This window comes from Drosophila rhopaloa, unplaced genomic scaffold (assembly GCF_018152115.1).
Source record: "Drosophila rhopaloa isolate 14029-0021.01 unplaced genomic scaffold, ASM1815211v1 contig_163, whole genome shotgun sequence".
NCBI classification, from domain to species: Eukaryota; Metazoa; Arthropoda; class Insecta; order Diptera; family Drosophilidae; genus Drosophila; species Drosophila rhopaloa.
The window spans coordinates 871,045-892,007 of record NW_025335043.1 but is presented as its reverse complement, the minus strand read 5'-3'; the positions used below and the strand labels follow the sequence as shown (position 1 = coordinate 892,007).

Sequence of the window (20,963 nt, the reverse complement as noted above, 5' to 3'; positions counted from 1 at the left end):
TTTGCACACACCCTTCTTTCCTTTGCACGCAGTATATAAGTCGGAACGGCCGGGATCGGTCGACTATATCCTATAGCTGCCATATAACTGATTGATCGGAAATGCCATAACTTTCGTGTTTGTAAAGTTAGGAAGTTGGGATTTTCTATGGGTTTTATATTTGGCCAATCAATCCGACCTACCAAATTTCATAAGGATCGGCCGACTATATCCTATAGCTGCCATATAACTGATTGATCGGAAATGCCATAACTTTGGTGTTTGTAAAGTTAGAAAGTTGGGATTTTCTATGGGTTTTATATTTGGCCAATCAATCCGACCTACCAAATTTCATAAGGATCGGCCGACTATATCCTATAGCTGCCATATAACTGATTGATCGGAAATGCCATAACTTTGGTGTTTGTAAAGTTAGAAAGTTGGGATTTTCTATGGGTTTTATATTTGGCCAATCAATCCGACCCACCAAATTTCATAAGGATCGGCCGACTATATCCTATAGCTGCCATATAACTGATTGATCGGAAATGCCATAACTTTGGTGTTTGTAAAGTTAGGAAGTTGGGATTTTCTATGGATTTTATTTTTGGCCAATCAATCCGACCTATCAAATTTCATAAGGATCGGCCGACTATATCCTATAGCTGCCATATAACTGAACGATTGGAAATGCCATAACTTTGTTGTTGTTAAAGTTAGGAAGTTCGGATTTTTTATGAGTATTAAGAATGCATCATATGAATAATTTTGGAGAATATAATTTACAGAGTATTCTGCAAGGGTATATCAACTTCGGCTCCGCCCGAAGTTAGCTTTCCTTTCTTGTTATCGGTTATCAAATTAGTTGTGTAATTTTTGTGTCAGTGTGAGACTTTTTCGTATTGGAAAGAAGATTTAAATAAAAATGTAAAGAATTTTAGAATAGAATTTGTTTAAAGAACAGCTAGTTTCTCCTTCGCAGAATGTTTTGATGTGTTTGTCACTTAACCAGAATGCAAAAATCTTGAAACAAATGTTTTAGGTATTCATTTTTTATTTTGAGGAATCTAAACGATATTAAGAAGGAACTGTTAATCCACTTTGAGTGACTTAGGCCTCGGGGGCAACGGGCAGATGGGCACCCTGGGGCTGGAATCCGTTCTCATCGGCGATGTATTTGACCTCGTAGGTGACACCATCATCGCCCACAAAGCGGTACGAGCCCTGGACAGCAAGGGACTCGTGTTCGCTTCCAGGGTTCGTCAGCTGTCCAGCGGCTTGAGCCGCCTGGCCATCGCTAGTCTCCCAGCTAATTATGAAGTGAAACTTAGTTAGTCATCCTTTTGAAGCAGCTCTTAAATAACTTACTCGTATTTGAAGCTCTCAGGGCCAACATCGGATTCCGATCGCAGGATTTGGGCCTCCTGACCAGCAGGAGCGGCCAGAGCCACGGCGAAGAGGGCGACGAAGACAATCAGGAACTTCATTTTGACTTTTGACTCGTTTGCTGAAACCGAAGAGTTCGATGCGAATGATATCGCTTGACTGCAGCATGTACTCTTTTATACAAATTCGGCAAACTAATCCAAGGTTCGGTCAAGCTATTCAAACTTGCAAGTTTAATATGAAATTTATGATATTGAGTTAAGTTACGCATTCATTTTAATGAAAAGCGAATTTTGTTGTATATGTACATACATAGCTTTGATGCGATGCTCCATCTGGTTTTTTGATTTAATGCATCTGCATATTATGCTTCATTAAATGAAACTCGAAATACATAACTATTTTCAGATGTATGAATAAAGTAGTTCACTACTGCTTAGTAAATGATAACAAATCACTATAAGTTTAAAAAAGAAATAAAGAAAAACAGATATGTTTTACTAAGTTAGAACTTAAATTCAATTATTTATAAATACTTTTAATAACACTATTCCTACGAAAATGTATTTTAATATATTTAGAATTTCTTTAACTTTACTTAACAGCAGTCAAAAGTTTGTCCACCAATAATAGATATGTAAATCTGTTAATCCACAATTGGGCATGGCAACTACGTCAGTAGCTGAGTTAGCTTGAAGAAGATACAGCCGCAGTCAATGCGGTCGATCGGTATATTCCAAAACTAGTTTGATCATTGTCGCATTTTATTTCATGCAAATTAATATTTAGGTTTGGCTCTGTGTGCTCTATGTTGTTTTTGTTAGGCATCTTCCAAATTTCATTAGCATCGCATGAAATTTAAATCAACGCCTGAAATTAACCTTCAAAACTTCGTTTTCATCTGTGGCCAGATCGCTCGCACATATTTCAATATGCGCCACTTTAATTATGTATTAATTACAAAGACAACAAAAACCAAAACAAGTTTCGTCGTGCCAAAAATTTGCAAATTTCAGCTGAAGGCCATCCAGGCAAAGTCGCCAGACGAGACGAGACACACCGCATTGCGACGTCCAACGGTGCGTATGGAAAATGTGGGAGAACTTTAGGTCTGCAAAAAGCCTGTTCATCTACCACTTGCGTCATACTTTTCTTTTCATTTCGCCTCGAACGCGTTATGGATATTTGAAGCCCTACTATAAATAACATGCTTAGCATAGCGATCGCAAAGTGGTCCGGGTTCAGGGGACTGTTTGACTTTAACAAAGCCTTTCCTTAAAGTTCAGAAAGATAATGCTCAGAAAAAACTTTTCAAAATATGACATCAATATAGATGAACAAAACATTTAGTTGTAAAAAAAAACTAAATATTATAATGTAAATATAATTGAAAGTTATATTTTATCGGCTATATTTTAAATGAAATATGACTATTTCAATATATTTCATTAATGAATTGTAAATGATTAAAAATAATAAAATGTTAGAACTTTGCTTTTTTACATAATGAACAAATACTGTTTAATACTGGCTACAGCAAAGGACTGCATTTAGTTGTGAGGCAGATGATCGCCCTGAGGCTGGAATCCGTTCTCATCGGCAATGTAGTGCAGGGTGTAGGTCTGTCCATCGGGAGCCACCCAGCTTACGGAACCACGGACACTGAGTGCCTCCTGGTCGGTGCCGGCGTTCTTCAGCTCAGCCTGCTCCTGGCGGGTGATTCCATCACTGGTCTCGTACCTGAAATCGAAAAACCATACTAAGTTATTAAAATTGGAGTTTAAGAACAGCTTATACACTTTTTTTAAACCTATTTGCACTTCATCTTTATAGACACATATATTTTGTGGATTTCCAAATATTTCAATTTCACAAAACTTAATTTTATACAAATGAAATATGTCTTAAGCGAAATGTCTAGAATTAAATTGAATAAACGTAAAGCTTGCTTAACATTTACCTGAATACATGTAAAAATACTTATTTATATGAATGAAATTTCGAAAACTGTATGAAGATTAAACAACCCTTAATTCCGTTTACCTTTATTTTCTAATATATTTTATAAAACACGAATTGAGTAAGAGCTGAGACTCTAAAATCTGAAATCATCTGTAACTTAAAATGAGCAAATCGAGCGAAAAGTAAAATATATTTAAAATAAAGTTAGCTAAGGAAGACCTTTCGGGAATCATTTTCTGTAAATCCTCGGGGTATTCCTGTTCAGATAATCACTTAAACTCTCACCCGAAGTTGTAGCCGTCGGTGCCGATGTTGTCGTTGTCGTAGCGCAGGATAGTGGCATGTTGAGAGTCATCCAAAGGAGCAGCACTGATGGAGGAAACCAGAACGAAGGCGCACACGGCCAGGACACAAATGTTGGAGGACTGCATGTTTAGTGGAATTATTTTTGTTTTGGAGACTTGTCAAAAGGTCCTGCGCTGAGTTTGGGTTTCAGTTTGCACCGCACGCTCCGGTAGTTATCACAATTAGGCACTAACGAGTAATGTGGCGCCCTGTAATGAGTGTTGAGCTATTTATAACTGGCCGGGCCAAAACTCCGAATTTTTCACACACACACCGAGATGTGATCCGTGAAGTTGAGGTGGCCCATAACAAACACCCTAAATGCTAACACAATTATCTTCCCATACGCATATAATTGAAGGCAACTGTGTGTGAGCGTGAGCGTCTTAAGCTTTTAATTGAACAAGCCAAAAAAATATAAACACCATTAAGCGTTTGATGTGCGCTCGAACCTCATCTCAATTGCCTCGCCACGGGAGCTGAAAGTAAAATCAAGTCTGCAGATGATGGAGCAAGTGATAATGAAATGTTTGGGCCTCTTCAAAAATTTATATTTGGCCAATGTGCGTGTTTGTCTATAAGTACACAGACACACACATTTAGATCTGTGGCAATAGGTCAATGGCTATGTTTGCACTTATCAACAAATTGTGTCGAAAAAGATTAGGAGACTCAAAAAAAAAAAATTGGTTGGAAATAAAAACCCCAAGACAAGCGAGCAGTGAGGAAGTGAAGACAGGTTAACTACTCAAAATATGTTCAGGAAATTAAGCAAAGAACGGGAGAAGAAGCGAGTTCACGGAATCGCGGAGTTCCCATGTGCTTGAGACTTAATTGCCCACTAAATAAATACTTAGTTTCTGTTTTTAGAGCGGGTATTTCCTCTATAATGTAATTCTTCAATTACAAAATTGCAACTTGTTGGGAGATATCCAAGCATTTCCGCCCCGAGTTCTGTCATCTGCTGACACAATTTCCGATTAAGGCTGGGCGATTTAGCCTCCAAAAATCTCGAATCGAATCGAAACGAAAAAACCTCCACCGCCATTGCTTGTCAGCTGCATTTGCTGTTCAAGTGAAGATGCGGCACGAGAGATTCAAGATTACGCGGCTCATCATCATCTCCATCTTCAACGCCAGCTCCATCGTCAGCAGCCTGAGTGTTGGCTGATGACCTTAGTCAATAAAATAAAAACGATTTTTTACCAGCTAAACAGACAACAAAAGCCAATACAAAGATCAGCCGACAGAGGCTGGGCTATGCCCTACAATACATCGAAGTGTATGCGTAATGCTATTGCAGGTCATTTGCCGACATTATAAATCATTCAGAAAACTGTAACTGGTACACAGCAAGAAGTTTATTAATCTTAAAATTGCGTAAAAAATATTATATTTGTATATCATGACAACATAATTTAGAGAACATTCAATATTTTAAATTAATTTTTTTTTATTTAAAAATATAGATATAATTTATTATTTTCTAATACATATCGAAACATTAATAGATTTTTGAAATTAATAAAAACATTAATTTATTGTAATTTACATGAAAAATTTGAATTATTTTATAAAAGTGCAAATAATTACTTTAAAATGGTCATACAACTTTTCCTTTTGATTTTTGGGCTTTATACACTTTGTTTGTATTTGTTTAAATTTTGTATTTGTAAATATACATTTTATTAGCTGTTATTATTAACTTAGCTAATATTCTTAGTGCAATGTATTTATTTTTTTTAAATTTTTGATAAATAACACTTTGTTTGGAATTTAAGTTTACGAAAAACTAATCTTATGGTATAATATTGACTTTTCTATTATTTTTTTATGAATGTGTCTTTCAATTTAAGAAATATTTTGAAATATAATGCTTTTTATACAGTATATAACAATTTTGCTGTGTGTGTGTTGGCTAAGAGGGGACTGATTATTTTGCAGTTTACGATTGATAAATGAGAGAGGCTTAGGTTAATTGCCTTAAAATGCCCTTTTTCCCGGAGTTCTCCCTTTCGTTGGCAGCTTTGTGGCTTCTTTATTGTTTTTTTGCTTTTTGGCAACCTTTGTTGGGTGCTTTTTAGCGTTTATTGGACCGGTTTGGTCAACTCCCGTAGATCGGAGATCGGGGGATTGAAGATCGCAGCTACTCGGTTACGGCATACAGTTCACAACTCAGGCGCGAAGAGCAAACGGGTTTCCAAGATAAAAATGTATATGCTAATTCCCTACCTAGAATACAATTCAATTTGGATGAGTGAAAATTTATGCCCCGCCATATACTTGGCTATACACAGATATATATCTATATTCTTTTTATTATGTATTTAATGTCTATTGTCTGCCCGCCTCCTCCAGCTATTCGGTGGTTTTACTTTTGTTTTTTTTTCTAACAAAGTCCAAAGCTATCACGTGATCAGTGCTCCACCTGCGGAAGATGTTCGCCCTGGGCCTGGAAACCGTTCTCATCGGCCAGATAGTTCAGCTTATAGTGGACGCCATCGGGTCCCACCCAACTGACGCTGCCCTGGACGGCGATGGCCTCCTCGGGGGTACCAGGATTTTTCAGGGTGGCCTTCTCCTCACGCGAGATGCCATCGCTGGTCTCGAATCTACAGGGAAATGGCTATGAGCTATTTACACCAATCTTGTCCGTGACCCTGAACCACCTACTTACGAGAAGGCATAGCCATCGCTGTCCAAGTTGGCATTATCGTATCGCAGTATCTGGGCGGGTTCGGTGGCATTTGAGGAGCACGCGCAGAAGCTGGCCAGGATCAGGCCACACAGCAGTATTAGTCCGGCCATCTATCACCTGACCTGTGCCGATCCGCGCATGCGACTAACTCGGGTTGCGCAAAGGCCGTTCAATATATCCACATGCAATCCATACTAAGCCCAACGCCAAGTCAGGCTAATTAACGGAGTGTGTAATAAAATGCGAATACCCAAATAGCTCGAGTAGCATTCAAAAAGCAGGCAAATCCAGTCGAAATGAAATTGAAAGCAAGCGATTTGCTGCGAAGACGCTCCAAAAAGTTCAAATGGTGTTGCCTTAACCCTCTAAAATTGCTTGGGGCGTAACATTGGTTACTAAGGCATTTGACCATTTGGATTATAAAACATATGAGCGAAGGGTTCTTAAATCTGAGAAATAATAGGAAAAATAATATTCTAAGAAATAACATGCTTTATAACTTTTGTTCCTAACTAATAGCTTTACTATATTATGACATTATATTTTGTCAACACTTTCATAATCTATTAGTATTGAAAAGTATTTAATAATTTTAAAAATAACTAATATTCTTTATCTTTAATAAAAGAACTAATAGAAGGAAGAATTCGGGGTATTAGAGAAAATTTTTGCAATCTGGAGACTTAGTCGGAAAAAATTTAAAATGGAATTTATTTAAATAACAAAAAAATAAATACTAATGATGCTTTAACTCTTGACTTGGAATTTAGGGGGTTTTTTGAATCAGCGTTATTGTACATATACTACTACTTCACAGTCAGAAATCGGTTGACAGCTACAAAGATTGGGTGGAAAACATGTAAAGTATTGTACAGATCCCAACGAAGTCTTTATTCCAGTGGCATTGAAATGGGAAATGGCAAAGACTTTTTATTAGGCCGAGCATTTCGCCTGCACTTGAGCCAAATTCGTTGTGACCCAATTCCCCAGTTTATTGACTATTTCTAAGCCCAACTAACGCAACTCATTGCCGGGCAGGGCGCACTTTGTAGTTAATTTGTTGAAGACAAATGAAATCTGTGTATCTTGTCGCTGGGCAATCAATCAATCGCGAAACAGCAAACCGGGCTAAAACCGAGCCGAGGCATCCAGCAACTGGTTAGGTAACCAGTGTGGGTCAAAGGAAACAAAACGAGAAACTGGTTTCTCCCACTCCCACTCTCGCTCTTTTGGGTCTCGGTTTCTTTTGCGCCGATAATTGCCACTTACACGCATTGCATTACATGGCCCAAGGAGTATAAATTGGCCACTCGCCGAGCGAATTGCAAGCATTGACTGCCAACTCCTCGAAACCAGCACTTGAGCCAACTGTCCCAGACAACACCACTCCAGCTCCAAGATGAAGTTCACCATGGCCATCGCTCTCACCTGTCTCCTCGCCTGTGTCCTGGCCGCTCCTCCGGCCAGCCAGCAGGAAGCCCAGGTGCTGCGCTTCGACAGCGACGTCCAGCCCGAGGGCTACAAGTTCGCGTAAGTGGTCACCAGACAGCCAGACACTTAGATATCCAGATACCCAGATTCCCAACTGTGTCAAGGTCGCTTGCTAACTGGTTTCTGGTTTTCTTTAGTGTGGAGACAAGCGACGGCAAGTCGCACCAGGAGGAGGGCCAGCTGAAGGACGTGGGCACCGACCACGAGGCCATCGTGGTGCGCGGATCCTACGCCTATGTGGGTGACGATGGCCAGACCTACACCATTAACTACGTCGCCGACGAGAACGGATTCCAGCCCGAGGGAGCCCATTTGCCCAGAGCCGTTCAATAAATCGAATCCATCTCCCCACAAGGAACCCGATTGAAAGTCAATCGCCAATCATGTTCCAGTCCAGCGTAAATGTGTTAACTATGTTTAAGTTTCGGCGGAAAAGCATCATGCTTTTCGTATTAAAATACCATCATTCATTTCAAGAATTACTCGGGTTTTTTATTTGGGATTTCTTAATACCAGTACGATATTTCCGTACAATTTAATATTTTCAATTTATGAATACTATTTTATAAATTGTAGGTCTTAGCCATAATAAAAATGCTTCTCTCTTTTTTTAAATTTGACCCTTTTATTTAAAACGAGGACGGAAGCTAATACCCTTGCAGACTTTGCCGAAATTGCTAAAACTGAAAAAGTAGCGAAAGGAATAAGGTATACATAAATAAACTAGATTTGCATCGTTTGATGTCAATTGCTTTTATACTGCAAAAATGTGATATAAAAATAGAAAAAAAGGGATATTTTCGCAGCCTTTAACAATTTTTCCTACGGAAGCTATACGATATAGACGTCCGATCGGCAAGCGCTTTTACCCTGATCAAGGTATGCGTAAATAAATAAGACTTGGAAAAATTTATGTCAATAGCTTATACACGGCGCGAAATATTCTAAAAAACATGAAATTTTGACCGATTTCACCGTATTGTTCCTATGGGAGCTATAGGATATAGTCGTCCGATCGCCACGCGCTTTTACCCTGATCAAGGTATGCATAAAAAAATACGATTTGGAAAGATTCATGTCAATAGCTTTTACACTGCGCGAAATATCATCAATTCTTGCAAGATATATCCGATTGTTCCTATGGGAGCTATAGGATATAGACGTCCGATCGGTGCGATTTTCAAATTTGATCTGCGTACACATGTTTTAGGACGAGTGTGAAAGTTTCAGATCGCTAGCTTTTAAACTGAGCTCGCAAACGGTATTGAAACAGACGGACAGACGGACATGGCTATATCGACTCCCCTATTGATCCTGATCAAGAATATATATACTTTATAGGGTCGGAAACGTCTCCTTCACTGCGTTACAAACTTCTGACCAAAATTATAATACCCTCTGCAAGGGTATAAAAAGAGCTTTAATATAAATTAAATATATTTTTGCCAAATTATTAATATTAAAAAATCTACGGATTATTTAAAAATGACACATTAAAAAAATGACATATTAAAAAATGACACATGATTATAAAAAAGTTTGCCTCTTTTCCTAAGCCTCCAATAAAACCGAAGACGATTGCAAATTGCAAATTATTGGTGGGATAAAATAAATAAAATATTGAATTGAATATAAGATGACGAATTGTGTTTAATATTTAAATTTCTCAAAAGCGTGATCTTACAAAACATTTTCGTTCAGTTGCAGTTCCGATTTAAATAATAGTTTTTCATTTTAATTATTGCAAAAGATTTAGAGATGTTAAGCACCATCTTTGTTCTTAATATGGATATTTTTTAATGTTTATAGATAGTCACAAATTGTGTTTTTTTTTTACAGTTCTAAGATTTCCTGTTTCATTTGATTCATTTTTTAGGAAATGCACTTGTTGCTAATTTTCTTTGATGAGCTGCCAATTTGTTACCCCAAAACAGGCTTTTAATTCGCTCCACCTGTGATTTCTTGGATCTATGCTGCAGGGTAACTTACCTGTCCCACTCTGCCACAAAATATGAATACCCATGGATTATCAAAAATGTTTGGCTTGTTGTCTTCGACTTGGAAGCGATTGGATTGATTGATTTTCGAAAAATGCAAATGATGATGATGAGGTATTTCCTAAAAACGGCGTCGATTTGTTTGCCTTAGAAGTTTTTGTTTTACGTTATTATATGTGCCTTGGTATGGTTGTTGTGTTTTTTTTTTCGTGTTGTTTTTGTGCGTTTTCAAGCCAATTTGTTGGCTTTGGTGCTCGGCGTGTAATTAGTCATTTTTATTTTCGACTGACTTTTCTTCGATTGGCGGCCTCCGATCCGACTATATAAACGCCTGGACAGGGCCATAAACATCACAAATCAAGTAACGTTGACTAGCCGTTCGGTCGCAAGTTCCCATCGCATCCTCAACCAATCAATCCAAAAAAACAACCAAACAGCCACCATGAAGTGCACAGTCGCCATCGTCTTCGCCGCCCTCTTCGCCGTCGTCCTGGCCGCCCCCGCCCCCGATGCGGATGCCCAGATCCTGCGCCTGGAGTCGGACGTCCAGCCCGAGGGCTACAACTTTGCGTAAGTCCCCGAAGGCCAGCATGGCCGTGCCATGAATAACCCCGGACTAAACCCCCTTCCCCGACAGATTGGAGACCAGCGATGGCAAGAAGCACGAGGAGCAGGGCCAGCTGAAGGACGTGGGCACCGACCACGAGGCCATCGTGGTCCGCGGCTCCTACTCCTTCGTGGCCGATGATGGCCAGACCTACACCGTCAACTACATCGCCGACGAGAACGGATTCCAGCCCGAGGGAGCCCATCTGCCCAATGTGCCCATTAGCAACTAAGCGGATACGGATACGCTAACCGAGAGCTGTTCTATGTATAATGGTTTCTAGTTGATTATTAAATAAACGCGGCATAAAAATCGAACCAGACCCCGTCTGCTTACTTTCAATATTGATAACTCTCTTTTTGCAGATACTAAAGTCTTTGCACATGTATGTATGTATCACACAAATTTCAAATCATTGGTTTATATACATTGAAATCAGTGCTAAATAAATTCAGGATCATTGTTCTGAAAAAATCTAATTTGACAACCACTAAAATTGAACCGTTATGTGAGTAAAAGAGAATAATAAAATCAAAATGCTGGGAATAACTTTACTTGTTGTAAAATGTTTATAGAGAAAATGACTTACAAAAATGTTAACTGACTTACATATCTATAAAACCGAACTAACAGAGATCAAATACTTACCCATTATTTTGTACTACCATTTGAAGATAATTACACATGGATTTGGCTAAATTGGCAACTTAAGCTTAAGGTTTCTTTTCTCAGGGAATTTTTGAAACTTATTAGCGCATTTCAATATTTACTGATTCATATAACAAATAAATGGGCTTTTTAAAGATATAAAGCCAATAATTTAGTTACGTTAGGTAACAAAATAGTGAAGTTCCAAACGGAATTTTAGCTTGAATTTAATTTTTTAAATACCCAAAGAAATTAAACATTTATTTAAATACATTTTAGTTAAAATAAAAATGTAAAAATAATTCACGAAATACAAACAGTTTACTGAGTCCCAGATTTCTAAAAATGATTAAACGGATTTGTGTTAATTTAAACGACAGGAAATATTAAAAAGAACAGATACAATCTGACTTAGGTGAGATACGTAAAAACGGTTTCATTATTAGCGTGCATTTGTTATCGCGAAAAACGAATCTTCTGATATAATACGTATAAAATAAAGTTTTTTTGAGAGATCAGCGACCGGTGGACTCACCCCTTTCATCACCGTCCAGCGCAGCCATCGAATGCAGCCGGTTGGTCGACAATAGTTTAACGCGACCAGTCCAGTTTGACCGGAAACAATGCTGAAATAACGATGCGCTCATGATCGGCAGAGATCTACATAAATATTAGCAGAACTCATTTGCAATCCGCCGAATTCATTGCCACCTTTGACTTTTGCATTTCGCGAATTTGGCGTATAAAAGCCCCCGCCCAACTGCAGTGGAGCATCAGACAGTCACCAGCTTTCTATCCAGCTCCAACATGAAGTTCCTCATCGTCTTCGTCGCCCTCTTCGCCATGGCCGTGGCCCGCCCCAACGAGGCCCAGATCGTGAGGCTGGATTCCGATGTGCTGCCCGACAAGTGGAGCTCCAACCTGGAGACCAGCGACGGCACCAGCATCGTCCAGGATGGTGTCCTTAAGGACATTGGTACCGACCACGAGGCCGCCGTCGTTCACGGATCCTTCTCCTGGGTGGATGAGAAGACCGGCGAGAAGTTCACCATCACCTACGTGGCCGATGAGAATGGATACCAGCCCCAAGGCGCCCATCTGCCCGTGGCCCCAGTTGCTTAAACTGTCCTCGATCACAAAAAAAAAAAACGAAATTTGTTTATTCTGAGACTAAAATAAATTGATTGTTAATTGCAAATAATTGAAACAGTTTTTGATCATTTGTGGGATGCTCATGAAAAAGAAAAGGTTTTCAAATGTCCTTTGGATTTCTCCTTTATTTTAGCGTCGCTTAAGGATTATTTATCAAAACGCACAGTGTTCCTGTGTGCTGCTGTCATTGAATAAATTGAATAAGATTAAATATCTAATTAAAAATTAAAAAAACAACTTTTTCAGGAAATCTTCACATAACTTAACGGAGCTTCTGTGGTTATTTTTTAGTCCCAAATGTGTTAAAAATGTTTTATAATTAAATACATACTACTACAAATAAACATTCTTTCTAAAAAACAAAACAATTCTACACTACTTTGTTTAGATTATTAAATTATTAATGTTATTTAAATAATCTTCTATATTTGTACATTTTTCTATCTAAGAGGAGAAAAAAACCCAACCGTATATTATTTTTCTTGGGAAAGAGAAAGAGATTTTTGTTTAGCTAAATATAGCTAAACAATATTGAAAAACATTAAACTATTTTATCGAAATAACACTAGTTTCACATTTGTTAAGTTTGATAAGTAACATTTAAATATTTAACATTTAAAAAGATTGACATATTTTATTTGATTAGTGCCTTAATAAAAATTAAAGTACCACTAAATAAATAAACAAGTAATTTTTAATTGAAACATGAGTCAAAGATTTTATACTCTAAAATTAATTTAAAAATTTATTAGTACTTTTTTCCAAAAAGTTTTTATGGCAGCTGTAGAATGAAGCAGCTGTAATATTTTAACACCTGATTGCACAAACATAATAACTACGTTTGGAAAAGTTCAATGTTAAGTATGCCAAATATAAGGAAGTTAAAGGACTCTGTCCTTTGATTAAATACTTGAATCTGTTAAAAAAAAAATTTCGCAAGTATCTTCAAGAACAGCCACATTTAACTGCCATCTCATAAAAAATATAAGATTAAATATGACTTCTTCTGTGCGTTACGAACAACTAGCTAAAGTTAAATTACTTTTTGAAACGGTATACAAATATTAGCAAAACTCATTTGCATTCCGCCAAATCTAGAGCTACATTTGGCATTTGCATTTCGCGACTTCGGCGTATAAAAGCCCCCGCCCAACTGCAGTGGAGCATCAGACAGTCACCAGCTTTCTATCCAGCTCCAACATGAAGTTCCTCATCGTCTTCGTCGCCCTCTTCGCCATGGCCGTGGCCCGTCCCAACGAGGCCCAGATCGTGAGGCTGGATTCCGATGTGCTGCCCGACAAGTGGAGCTCCAACCTGGAGACCAGCGACGGCACCAGCATCGTCCAGGATGGTGTCCTTAAGAACATTGGTACCGAGCACGAGGCCGCCGTCGTTCACGGATCCTTCTCCTGGGTGGATGAGAAGACCGGCGAGAAGTTCACCGTCACCTACGTGGCCGATGAGAATGGATACCAGCCCCAGGGCGCCCATTTGCCCGTGGCCCCAGTTGCTTAAACTATTTAAAAGACTAAAATAAATTGATTGTAAATTGCAAAAGCTCGAAGACGTTTTAATTAAATTGTGGTATTCTTAAAGTAATAGCCACTACATTCTAAAACAAGAGAGAACGCTATAGTCGAGTGCCTCGACTATTAGATACCCGTTACTCAGCTAAATAACTTTAGATTTTGCATTAACATAATGTGAATTAGAGTGACCACAGGAAAAAAGGACAAAAAGTTCAAATTATCAATTTGAATTAGCGTGGCACCATTTTGAAACAAACTTGAGCTGCGTAGGAACTCCTAAAATCTACATGCAAAATGCCAATCTTCTAGCTTTTATAGTTTCCGAGATCTCAGCGTTCATAGGGACAGACAGACAGACGGACAGACAGACGGACAGACAGACGGACAGACAGACGGACAGACAGACGAACGGACAGACAGACGGACAGACAGACGGACAGACAGACGGACGACAGACGGACAGACAGACGGACAGACAGACGGACAGACAGACGGACAGACAGACGGACAGACAGACGGACAGACGGACATGGCTAGATCGACTCGGCTGGTGATCCTGAACAAGAATATATATACTTTATAGGGTCGGAAACGCTTCCTTCTACCTGTTACATATACATATTGCACGAATACAATATACCCTTTTACTCTACGAGTAACGGGTATGAAAACGTAATATGCTTGTAGTTGACCAGGCCGACGCTATCTAATGATAAATATTAGTTATAATACATACTTATTTTTTAAGTGCAAAGACAACGTTGGGAAAAGTTTCAAGCAGATAGCTTCAAAACTGAGCGACTAGTTTGCGTAGAAACGTACGGACGGACGGACAGACGGACATGGCTATATCGTCTCTCCTGGTGATGCTGATCAAGAATATATATACTTTATAGGGTCGGAAATGTCTCCTTCACTGCGGTGAAAATTTTGGACTAAAATTATAATACCCTCTGCAAGGGTATATAAATCCAAAAATATTGAGCCAAAAAGAAGCTAAGATCAAGATTTGAATTGTGTTTTGGTTTTTATACCCTTGCAGAGGGTATTATAATTTTGGTCAAAAATGTGCAACGCATTGAAGGAAACATCTTCGACCCTATAAAGTATATATGTTCTTGATCAGGATTGTAAAGTTAGGAAGTTGGGATTTTCTATGGGTTTTATTTTTATATCAAATTTCATAAGGATCGGCCGACTATATTCTATAGCTGCCATATAACTGAACAATTGGAAGTGCCACTCTTATGAGTGTTAAGAATGCATCATATGAATAATTTTGGAGAATATAATTTACAGAATATTCTGCAAGGGTATTTCAACTTCGGCTCCCCCCGAAGTTAGCTTTCCTTTCTTGTTTATATTTAAGATTTCTCTTCTGGGTTTACAAGTTAATCAAAACTGTTTTTAAAGATTTTATTATCAAATACATACTACTACAAACAATTATTAGTTTAAATAATCTAATATATTTTTCTCCATATAGGAGCAGAAAAAACCGACAAAATACAATACAATAATAAATAACATTAAACTATTTGATCGAAATAACACTAGTTTCACATTGGTTGAGTTTGTTGAGTAACATTTAAATATTTGACATTTTTTCTTTGTTTAGTGACTTAATAAAAATATGTATTAAGCATGTACAACTCAATCAATAACAACTAATGTATAATTGATAGCATAAAATACTAGAAAAGAAATTAGTTTTAGCAAGCCGAAAATTGTATGCTCTTAAAATACATAAAATAGTTCTTATGAAAGCTGTAAAATGTAGCAGCTGCTATATTTTAATACCCTTTGGAAAAGTTCAATGTTAAGTATGCCAAATATAAGGAAGTGTAAGGACTCTGTCCCTTGATTGAATACATGAATCTGTTAAAAAAATTAAGCAAGTATCTTCAAAAAAGATAAGATTAAATTTGACTTCTTCTGTGCGTTACGAACAACTAGCTAAAGTTAGATTACTTTTAGAAACGGTATACAAATATTAGCAAAACTCATTTGCATTCCGCCAAATCTAGAGCTACATTTGGCATTTGCATTTCGCGACTTCGGCGTATAAAAGCCCCCGCCCAACTGCAGTGTAGCATCAGACAGTCACCAGCTTTCTATCCAGCTCCAACATGAAGTTCCTCATCGTCTTCGTCGCCCTCTTCGCCATGGCCGTGGCCCGTCCCAACGAGGCCCAGATCGTGAGGCTGGATTCCGATGTGCTGCCCGACAAGTGGAGCTCCAACCTGGAGACCAGCGACGGCACCAGCATCGTCCAGGATGGTGTCCTTAAGAACGTTGGTACCGAGCACGAGGCCGCCGTCGTTCATGGATCCTTCTCCTGGGTGGATGAGAAGACCGGCGAGAAGTTCACCGTCACCTACGTGGCCGATGAGAATGGATACCAGCCCCAGGGCGCCCATTTGCCCGTGGCCCCAGTTGCTTAAACTATTTAAAAGACTAAAATAAATTGATTGTAAATTGCAAAAGCTCGAAAGCGTTTTAATTAAATTGTGGGATTCTTATAGAGTTAGCTCTCTTTTTCACAACATTCTGATACAATGGAATATGTATGCATATCAACACACCGCCATCTGATGATAAATATTAGTTCTATGTATATATTTAGTTTCGATTTAAAAGCCTTGAATTGACTTTTTATGAAACAAGAAAGAAAGCAAACTCCGGCCAGCGGAAGTTTATTTACCCTTGCAAGTGTTGCAAAATTAAATTTTCAATATTTCGATATTTATATGCATAAGCTCTAAAACAAAGAAGATATTTCTATTATCCTTAAATTTTTTGAATGTTCCAATTAGAATTAAAGACGTAATTCAAAAATTGTTAATAATGACAATATCTCGGAGTAAAGAAGTATAGAAACAACGAGTTATAATTTTATTTTCTTTTTTTCCCGATTTTTCTTATGGGAGCTATATATATACCGATCCAGGCCGATTTGACTTATGTATATACGACCTGTTAAAGAAAGCAGACGGACATTGCAATAGCGAACTGTCTGGTGATGCTTATCGAGAATGTATATACATTATAGGTTCGGATACGTGTTTGTCTTAAAACAAGAAATATTATTGATTAGGCATTGATATATTATTATTATATATCGTTACAGCTAAGCAAATGTTTATTCCGATAAAGATCGATTTTTCATACATTTTATATTGTTCTAATGAAAATTATAAGATTTAGTTGGATGTTTATTAAATTACAACAAAATTTTAAATCGAAAAAAACATCTCTACCTTTCGAATTTCCAAATAAAAAATATCTAAAATATCCTTACTGAAAACTGACTTTAATTATAATAACCCACGCAAGGGTTTATTAAAAGAAAATATGAGGCTAGAAATTAGACCCATGTCGTCTTTTCAGTAGCCATTAAAAAAACAATTTTTATAAGTTAATTATTTTAATATAATTTTTAGCTATAATTATTATTGATTTGTGAACTAAATAATTTTTTTTAAATTATGCTTATAGAAACAACATTTTCATTTAATGATTTAAAGTGTGCGCAGTGTACCCTCATTTAAAATTAAATATGATTTAAATTGATGTGCACAATATATGAACTTGCCTTCTACGATTATGCGAAAAAAATTGGCATGATCTTGGCCTTAGATGTTGTATTAGCAAGTTGTTTTATTGCGGATGCACTGGTCCATCTGGTTCGGCGACAATAGTTCGGAATCAGTTTCGCTTTCAGCTTGAGCTCCAGTTTTGCTGGCTTGGGTATTGAAGTGCAGCCACCGCTTTAATTTCCAGTTTGACCGGAACAGATGCAAATAAATCCGAGATACTATTGTCGTAGTATTAATATCGTTTGGCATAATTTTGGCAAATTCGCTCAATGCCATATCTCACCTTTGACTTTTGCATTTCGCAAATCGCGAATCGTATAAAATACTCCACCCAACTGCAGTTGAGCATCAGACAGTTCCCAGCTATCTAACAAACACCACCCTTCTCCAACATGAAGTTCCTTATCGTCTTCGTCGCCCTCTTCGCCATGGCCGTGGCCCGCCCCAACGAGTCAGCGATCTTGAGGCAGGATTCCGATGTGCAGCCCGACAAGTGGAGCTCCATCCTGGAGACCAGCGACGGCACCAAGATCGACCTGAATGGTGCCCTTAAGGACGTTGGTACCGAGCACGAGGCCGCCGTCGTTCACGGATCCTACTCCTGGGTGGATGAGAAGACCGGCGAGAAGTTCACCGTCACCTACGTGGCCGATGAGAACGGATTCCAGCCCCAGGGCGCCCATCTGCCCGTGGCCCCAGTCGCTTAAGTTGTTCCCCAAGATGCAAATAAGAAAAATTAAATCAAATTGATAAAAACAAAATCGAACTCGCTTTTTCTGCTGGGAAAAAAATCTAGTTTTTTCACCGAATAATTGTTTAATCACTAACTGGTTTAATCATTTAATCATTCAACTTTAAGCAATACTATTGTTTTAAACAGTAATATTTTAAACTAGATATTTTGATAATATGAAACAATAGTATTGCTTAAGGAGTAAAAAATATTATATAATTTAAATTTATTGCTTAAATAACTTAAAACAGAATATTGTTAAGATGGAAACCGCAATATCTTGCTTTAAGGACTAAAAAAATATTTTAAAATTTTAAGGAGTAAAGCAAGACTTTGCGGTTTCCATCTTAACAATCTTCTGTTTTAAGTTTTTTTTTGAAAATTCAACAACAAAACTTTTCTACTTACAGTGGCGTGCATGAGCATGAGTACATGGTTGCAACTGTTGACTGTTGGCTTTTCGTGTTTATTATTTGATTATTTGTTAAAAAAAACAATTTCATTTTCAAAACATCTAATTCTAATTCCATCTGGCATACTTTCTATCAAATGTTCAATTATATTTTTTGGGATAAGATTCCACTACGTGCTAGATTCGTTGCCACAACTCGTGCTGGTTTCCTGGAGCCGCTCAATAGAGTCCCAATCGTCTTTTTACAATTGCTCACAAATCGTCGATTGAATTGAGATCAGGACTTTGTGCTGGCCACTACATCAATATTTTTTTGATCTCCATCATGTTAGAATGTGATCTCATTTTTCTTATACACACAATTTGGAAAATATAGGTCTGCAAAATATGTAATTAGTTTTCCTTTTTCATAATCCCATCTATTTTTTATTGGACCAATGCTTCACCAAGGAAAGCAGCCCCATTCCATTTTCTCCCCGTTGTTTTACGGTTTTGTGTACGTGAAGTTTCTGCAACAGCTCTCCTATCTTCTTCCAACAATATTATTATTCGTCCGACTGGTAACGATTGAATTTAGATTTATCAGTCCATATAACATTTTTCCAGTTGTCCATCTCCAAAATAAGCACAACAAATTTGGGTTCATTTGCTTTGCTAATATCTTTTTTGTGCGGGCCAACAATCAACAGTTGTAAACATATACTCACACTTGCACACCACTGTATATAAACTTAATCAAGAAAAAAAATATAATTTAAAATAATAATTAATTTATACTATAAAGAAAAAACAAGAAAGGAAGCAAGTTTTGGGAAGCCGAAATTAGCATTAAACTAGTTTTGGTTGCTTTACGGTCATAGCAGCTTAAGGCAGTATCAAAATAAGCTGACTATAAATAGACAGACGCTAAAACCTAAGTAGTAAAGTTATCTTTGAGCCTTCAACGATCTACAACGCCCTCAACATGAAATTCGCCATCGTCCTGTTCGCCCTCTTCGCCGTGGCCGCTGCCCGCCCCAACGATTTCAATCCTGCGGTCGTGCACCAGGATGTGGAGATCCAGCCCGAGGGCTTTAAGTTTGAGTAGGTCCCTGAGCGCCAGCAATGGCCGTGCCATGAATAGTCCCCGACTAAACCCCCTTCTCCGACAGATTTGAGACCAGCGATGGCAAGAAGCACCAGGAGCAGGGTCAACTGAAGAACGTCGGAACCGAGCAAGAGGCCATCGCCGTTAAGGGCTCCTACTCCTACACCGACGACGAAGGTAATGTCCACAGTGTCAGCTACACCGCCGATGAGAACGGATTCCAACCCGAGGGTGCTGATATACATAAACCCTAAGTTTAAAGAGTATAAATAAATTGTTAAAAAAATAAATAGTCATTGTTTGGATCTTAAATAATAATTTTGTGTCTTAGTTCTGTGTACAAAGAACAGAATTAAAACTTAATTTATGTTAACAGTTTTAAGTCAGATTTAAAGATTGTAGTACTTTCCTATAATTATTGAATAACATATCCATACAAAGTTAAATTTCATCATTCCAACAACAGATTTAAAAAGACTCCTTAAGAAATCTAACAAGGAAAATGAAAGGCATACATTTTGTTTACGGTTTTAAAAAATATATAAATTTGGTTGTTTGGTTGTTAGGTTGTTTTCGATGGTAATTTGCATATGCCTCTCCTGAATAAGTTCTTGGGCCTATTGGCAAAAAACTCAGATATTTCTCCTTTGAACTCAATTTCTACCCATCGAAAACGTTTACGCTTGGTGTTTTCATTGCAATGGTCATCATTTGTAACTGAGTACCAGTTTAAAAATAAAATTTCAGTACAACATTTTTACAAACAGATAAGTAATTAAGTAAAACCCAGACCATATTCAACAGGCTTATCTAGTCCCTTAATAGTGTGTACTTTAACGAGGCGATCGGCTATCTTAGCTATCTTAGTTCTTACGAAAACTACCTCTTGAGGCCGGAGACCACCGATGGCAAACGTTGGTACCGAGAACGAGGCCAGCGTCGTTAAGGGCTCCTTCTCCTGGACGAGCCCAGATGGTAAAGCCATCACCGCCAACTACTTCGCAGATGAGGACGGATACTATCCCCAGGGTGCTGATATTCCAGTTGTCGCCTTGTCGTAAGTTTATTGAGTTTAAATAAATTGTTTACAAAAAAAATACTCTACTCTTTATATTAGCTCGTACTCATTCATGGTCGATGATGGCCAGAACTACACCATCAACTACACAAAATCCAATAATGTTTAAATGAATATTTATTTTGTGCTTTCTGAAAGGTAAAGTATCGGAAATATCTGCGTTTATTTACCTCTGCAAAACGCAAGAGGTAAAGTTCAAAGCGCAGTAAATTAAAATCGTACCCTTGTGAAAAACAAACGTGATCATTATTGGCATTAAA

At 37.9% G+C, this 20,963-nt stretch overlaps 9 protein-coding genes across 10 annotated transcripts; 6 read left to right on the top strand and 3 right to left on the bottom strand.

The window, feature by feature from the left end:
* Positions 1–1,015: 1,015 nt before the first annotated feature.
* Positions 1,016–1,505, bottom strand: LOC108042152 (larval cuticle protein 65Ag1-like). The gene is made up of 2 exons (XM_017120289.2): positions 1,348–1,505; positions 1,016–1,288 (listed from the first exon to the last, which is right to left on the bottom strand). The coding sequence occupies exons 1-2, from the start codon at positions 1,464–1,466 to the stop codon at positions 1,090–1,092; spliced, it is 318 nt and encodes a 105-aa protein (XP_016975778.1). The 5' UTR covers positions 1,467–1,505; the 3' UTR covers positions 1,016–1,089.
* Positions 1,506–2,776: 1,271 nt separating this feature from the next.
* Positions 2,777–3,864, bottom strand: LOC108042138 (endocuticle structural protein SgAbd-6). Its single transcript, XM_017120275.2, has 2 exons — positions 3,613–3,864; positions 2,777–3,105 (listed from the first exon to the last, which is right to left on the bottom strand). The coding sequence occupies exons 1-2, from the start codon at positions 3,756–3,758 to the stop codon at positions 2,916–2,918; spliced, it is 336 nt and encodes a 111-aa protein (XP_016975764.1). The 5' UTR covers positions 3,759–3,864; the 3' UTR covers positions 2,777–2,915.
* Positions 3,865–6,014: 2,150 nt separating this feature from the next.
* Positions 6,015–6,492, bottom strand: LOC108042144 (endocuticle structural protein SgAbd-6). 2 transcript variants are annotated; one of them, XM_017120281.2, is made up of 2 exons: positions 6,350–6,492; positions 6,015–6,284 (listed from the first exon to the last, which is right to left on the bottom strand). In XM_017120281.2, exons 1-2 carry the CDS (start codon positions 6,478–6,480, stop codon positions 6,089–6,091), a joined length of 327 nt encoding a protein of 108 aa, XP_016975770.1. In that variant the 5' UTR covers positions 6,481–6,492; the 3' UTR covers positions 6,015–6,088. The 2 variants fall into 2 exon arrangements, with proteins under 2 accessions (XP_016975770.1, XP_016975771.1); XM_017120282.2 differs by having other exon boundaries at positions 6,346–6,461.
* A 1,221-nt stretch (positions 6,493–7,713) lies between these two features.
* LOC108042136 (larval cuticle protein 65Ag1) lies at positions 7,714–8,318 on the top strand. Its single transcript, XM_017120273.2, has 2 exons — positions 7,714–7,900; positions 7,999–8,318. The coding sequence occupies exons 1-2, from the start codon at positions 7,770–7,772 to the stop codon at positions 8,192–8,194; spliced, it is 327 nt and encodes a 108-aa protein (XP_016975762.1). The 5' UTR covers positions 7,714–7,769; the 3' UTR covers positions 8,195–8,318.
* Positions 8,319–10,230: 1,912 nt separating this feature from the next.
* Positions 10,231–10,782, top strand: LOC108042135 (larval cuticle protein 65Ag1). Its single transcript, XM_017120271.1, has 2 exons — positions 10,231–10,428; positions 10,496–10,782. The coding sequence occupies exons 1-2, from the start codon at positions 10,301–10,303 to the stop codon at positions 10,695–10,697; spliced, it is 330 nt and encodes a 109-aa protein (XP_016975760.1). The 5' UTR covers positions 10,231–10,300; the 3' UTR covers positions 10,698–10,782.
* A 1,138-nt stretch (positions 10,783–11,920) lies between these two features.
* On the top strand, positions 11,921–12,235 carry LOC108042148 (larval cuticle protein 65Ab1-like). The gene has a single exon (XM_017120286.1). It carries the CDS (start codon positions 11,921–11,923, stop codon positions 12,233–12,235), a length of 315 nt encoding a protein of 104 aa, XP_016975775.1.
* Positions 12,236–13,465: 1,230 nt separating this feature from the next.
* LOC108042147 (larval cuticle protein 65Ab1) lies at positions 13,466–13,780 on the top strand. The gene has a single exon (XM_017120285.2). It carries the CDS (start codon positions 13,466–13,468, stop codon positions 13,778–13,780), a length of 315 nt encoding a protein of 104 aa, XP_016975774.2.
* A 2,143-nt stretch (positions 13,781–15,923) lies between these two features.
* LOC108042146 (larval cuticle protein 65Ab1) lies at positions 15,924–16,238 on the top strand. The gene has a single exon (XM_017120284.1). The coding sequence runs from the start codon at positions 15,924–15,926 to the stop codon at positions 16,236–16,238; it is 315 nt and encodes a 104-aa protein (XP_016975773.1).
* Positions 16,239–17,770: 1,532 nt separating this feature from the next.
* Positions 17,771–19,937, top strand: LOC108042145. Its single transcript, XM_017120283.2, has 3 exons — positions 17,771–18,091; positions 19,476–19,621; positions 19,690–19,937. Exons 1-3 carry the CDS (start codon positions 17,786–17,788, stop codon positions 19,877–19,879), a joined length of 642 nt encoding a protein of 213 aa, XP_016975772.2. The 5' UTR covers positions 17,771–17,785; the 3' UTR covers positions 19,880–19,937.
* The last annotated feature ends 1,026 nt before the right edge of the window (positions 19,938–20,963 follow it).

What these genes read in the sequence shown, in the direction of transcription:
- LOC108042152 (XM_017120289.2), bottom strand. Translation starts at nt 1,466, where the DNA reads ATGAAGTTCCTGATTGTCTTCGTCGCCCTCTTCGCCGTGGCTCTGGCC. An exon ending in CCTGAGAGCTTCAAATACGA is followed by an intron (nt 1,289 to 1,347) that starts GTAAGTTATTTA and finishes CTTCATAATTAG; the next exon opens with CTGGGAGACTAGCGATGGCC.
- LOC108042145 (XM_017120283.2), top strand. Translation starts at nt 17,786, where the DNA reads ATGAAGTTCCTTATCGTCTTCGTCGCCCTCTTCGCCATGGCCGTGGCC. An exon ending in CCCATCTGCCCGTGGCCCCA is followed by an intron (nt 18,092 to 19,475) that starts GTCGCTTAAGTT and finishes GTTATCTTTGAG; the next exon opens with CCTTCAACGATCTACAACGC. An exon ending in CCCGAGGGCTTTAAGTTTGA is followed by an intron (nt 19,622 to 19,689) that starts GTAGGTCCCTGA and finishes CTTCTCCGACAG; the next exon opens with ATTTGAGACCAGCGATGGCA.
- LOC108042144 (XM_017120281.2), bottom strand. Translation starts at nt 6,480, where the DNA reads ATGGCCGGACTAATACTGCTGTGTGGCCTGATCCTGGCCAGCTTCTGC. An exon ending in AGCGATGGCTATGCCTTCTC is followed by an intron (nt 6,285 to 6,349) that starts GTAAGTAGGTGG and finishes ATTTCCCTGTAG; the next exon opens with ATTCGAGACCAGCGATGGCA.
- LOC108042138 (XM_017120275.2), bottom strand. Translation starts at nt 3,758, where the DNA reads ATGCAGTCCTCCAACATTTGTGTCCTGGCCGTGTGCGCCTTCGTTCTG. An exon ending in ACCGACGGCTACAACTTCGG is followed by an intron (nt 3,106 to 3,612) that starts GTGAGAGTTTAA and finishes TTTCGATTTCAG; the next exon opens with GTACGAGACCAGTGATGGAA.
- LOC108042147 (XM_017120285.2), top strand. Translation starts at nt 13,466, where the DNA reads ATGAAGTTCCTCATCGTCTTCGTCGCCCTCTTCGCCATGGCCGTGGCC.
- LOC108042146 (XM_017120284.1), top strand. Translation starts at nt 15,924, where the DNA reads ATGAAGTTCCTCATCGTCTTCGTCGCCCTCTTCGCCATGGCCGTGGCC.
- LOC108042135 (XM_017120271.1), top strand. Translation starts at nt 10,301, where the DNA reads ATGAAGTGCACAGTCGCCATCGTCTTCGCCGCCCTCTTCGCCGTCGTC. An exon ending in CCCGAGGGCTACAACTTTGC is followed by an intron (nt 10,429 to 10,495) that starts GTAAGTCCCCGA and finishes CTTCCCCGACAG; the next exon opens with ATTGGAGACCAGCGATGGCA.
- LOC108042148 (XM_017120286.1), top strand. Translation starts at nt 11,921, where the DNA reads ATGAAGTTCCTCATCGTCTTCGTCGCCCTCTTCGCCATGGCCGTGGCC.
- LOC108042136 (XM_017120273.2), top strand. Translation starts at nt 7,770, where the DNA reads ATGAAGTTCACCATGGCCATCGCTCTCACCTGTCTCCTCGCCTGTGTC. An exon ending in CCCGAGGGCTACAAGTTCGC is followed by an intron (nt 7,901 to 7,998) that starts GTAAGTGGTCAC and finishes GGTTTTCTTTAG; the next exon opens with TGTGGAGACAAGCGACGGCA.